The 2,230-nt window shown below is 51.4% G+C and overlaps 1 protein-coding gene across 1 annotated transcript in view; it reads right to left on the reverse strand.

The window, feature by feature from the left end:
* Nucleotides 1-67, reverse strand: part of RMDN3 (regulator of microtubule dynamics 3) — a 22,286-nt gene extending 22,219 nt beyond the window's left edge. The window contains exon 1 of the mRNA XM_029965722.1: nucleotides 60-67. Within this exon, the coding sequence (XP_029821582.1) occupies nucleotides 60-67 (8 nt within the window). The remainder of the gene's footprint in view (nucleotides 1-59) is intronic.
* Between the last annotated feature and the right edge of the window lie 2,163 nt (nucleotides 68-2,230).

Genomic DNA, 2,230 nt, shown 5'->3' on the forward strand with positions numbered 1-2,230 from the left:
TGTACTTGAGCCTAAAGTCACACCCATACATGTACATGGACCTAAAGTTACACCTGTACCTGCACATGGATCTAAAATTACACCTGTACATGAACCTAAAATTACACCTGTACATGCACATGGACCTATACTTACACCTGTACATGTATCTCGTTACACCTGTACATGAACCTAAAATTACACCTGAACCTACAGTTCCAACCACACCCCCCTACCTCTACCTGCAGATACTCCTGTACCTGTTCCAAGTCCTTTTCCAAGGAAACAATTTCCAGAGAGACCCTTTAACACCCTCAGAGCAGCAGAGAACACCCGCAGGCTGGGGGTATGTGGAATGAAATCCCACTGGATTGGGTGTTCAGCTTCCAGCAGTACGGGACAAATGGGACAGAAAATGGGAAATTGGGAATGCCCAATGGAGCCAAGTGGGACAGGGTTATTGCAGTGAGGGAGTTGTGCACAGAGCAACCAGTTCTTGGGATGAGAGAATGGATTTTAGGTGGAATTAGGCAAAGGAGACAGGAATGGCCAAACAATCATCCCAAGCCTTTAGGGTTGGAATTTCTCCCTTCTACAGGAAACACAGTGAGTGCAGAGGGCACTTACACTCCTGGCAGGATCCCCCAAGAAGAACCTGTTTATCCCAGGATCATTAAAGCTAGAAATGCCCTTTTCTGGAAGATCCAAAGGATTCTTTAGGAAAAGGCGCCGGTCAGGAATGGGAAAATCAAGTCCTTAGTGTGCTCCCTGCTCTTGGGAGCGTGGATGACGGCAGAGCCAAAGAACCCTTTTCTTCCCTTTACCTGAATTACTGGGGGTGATTCCGAGCCGGGCTCATCTCCTGTGTGTCCAGGCAGAGCTGGGAGCAGCCAGCTCGGAGCCAGGGCCGGAGCGTGATAAGCTACTCCTGGATGATGGATGGCACCACTGAGATCCATCATGCTCCAGCTGCCTCCCAGATCTCGGTATCTCCTCAGGAAATTCAATATTAAAATGTCATGTGCAGCTCTGCTCTCGTTTCCCTCTCTTTTCCTTACTTTTTTTTTTCCCCTCCAAGAAAGAGCCGTGTAAGAGGCAGAGCAAGAGCTGGGCAGGCTGCCAGAACACTGGCTAGGTTTCCTTTAGTTTCTGGAAGGGTCTGGATTTCATACCCATGTTATTCCCTGCAGCCAACAGGCTGGTAACCACAGAACACACATACCTGGTGGAGATCCAAAGGGCACATGGATTGTGGGAATCCTGTCCAAATCCAGCCAACGTGAAAGGTGCCAGAGTGGTGGTGCTGTTGGTTCATTGGACAGTGGGTTTGTGCTGGGGCAGGAGAGCCACGAGCAAACATTCCCACTGTTCCAGGACCTGGGGAAGAGCCTCCTGAGGATGGGAATGATCGAAATGAGCTGATGTTTAACCAGTGGGGTGAGAGTTATCAGCAAAATTAGGAATTGACTGTGGTTTGTTAATCTGGGGAGCTGCGTGGAGAGGCCCCAAGTCTGGAGGCCAGGAAACTATTATTTGCTATTTATGGAAGTATTATTTGGTTTATGTATGGTTTTCCAGTTGGGAGGTTGGGTGTTGAGGGGGAGAATTACTCAGCACCTGCAGAGGAAGTGCCTCTGCCTGTCCCAGTCCCACGAAATGAGCTTCTCCTCAAATTGTGAAGGGATTTAAACCCCTCTGTTCCCTGATAAAAGCTTGACAGCTGGTAGAAAAATGGAGTTTTACTCAAAAATATTGGAACACACTGCTTCAGGGGAGTGTCCAGTCGGAGGGTGGGGTGGGCATTGTGATGCTCTGCAGGGCCCAGGGCTTCCCACCTGCCTGGCTCCTGCTCCATCATCTCCCTGCTGTCATTTCCTGGTCCCTTATCTCCCTGCTATTAATTTCCTGGTTCTTCTTCTCCCTATCCATCATCTCCCTGTCCATCATCTCCTCGTTCATTGCCTCCCTGCCCATCTTCTCCTGTCCCCCATCTCCCTGTCCTTCACCTCCCTGGCTGTCATCTCCTGGACCATCGTTTCCCTGCTCACCACCTCCTGTCCTTTGTCTCTCTATCGATCACCTCCCGGTCCATCACCTCCCTGTCCCTCTCCTCCTGCTCCATCTCCTTCCAACCCACCACCTCCTGCCCACCCTCTCCCTGCCCACCCCTCGTCGAGGGATCCGTCGAAGTCCCCCGGGGGTCTCCCGCTCCCCATTCCCGGCGGGGCCCCTCTGACCCCTCCGGGAGCCC

Source organism: Manacus vitellinus, unplaced genomic scaffold (assembly GCF_001715985.3).
Source record: "Manacus vitellinus isolate BGI_N305 unplaced genomic scaffold, ASM171598v3 scaffold_118_pilon, whole genome shotgun sequence".
Classification (NCBI taxonomy): Eukaryota; Metazoa; Chordata; class Aves; order Passeriformes; family Pipridae; genus Manacus; species Manacus vitellinus.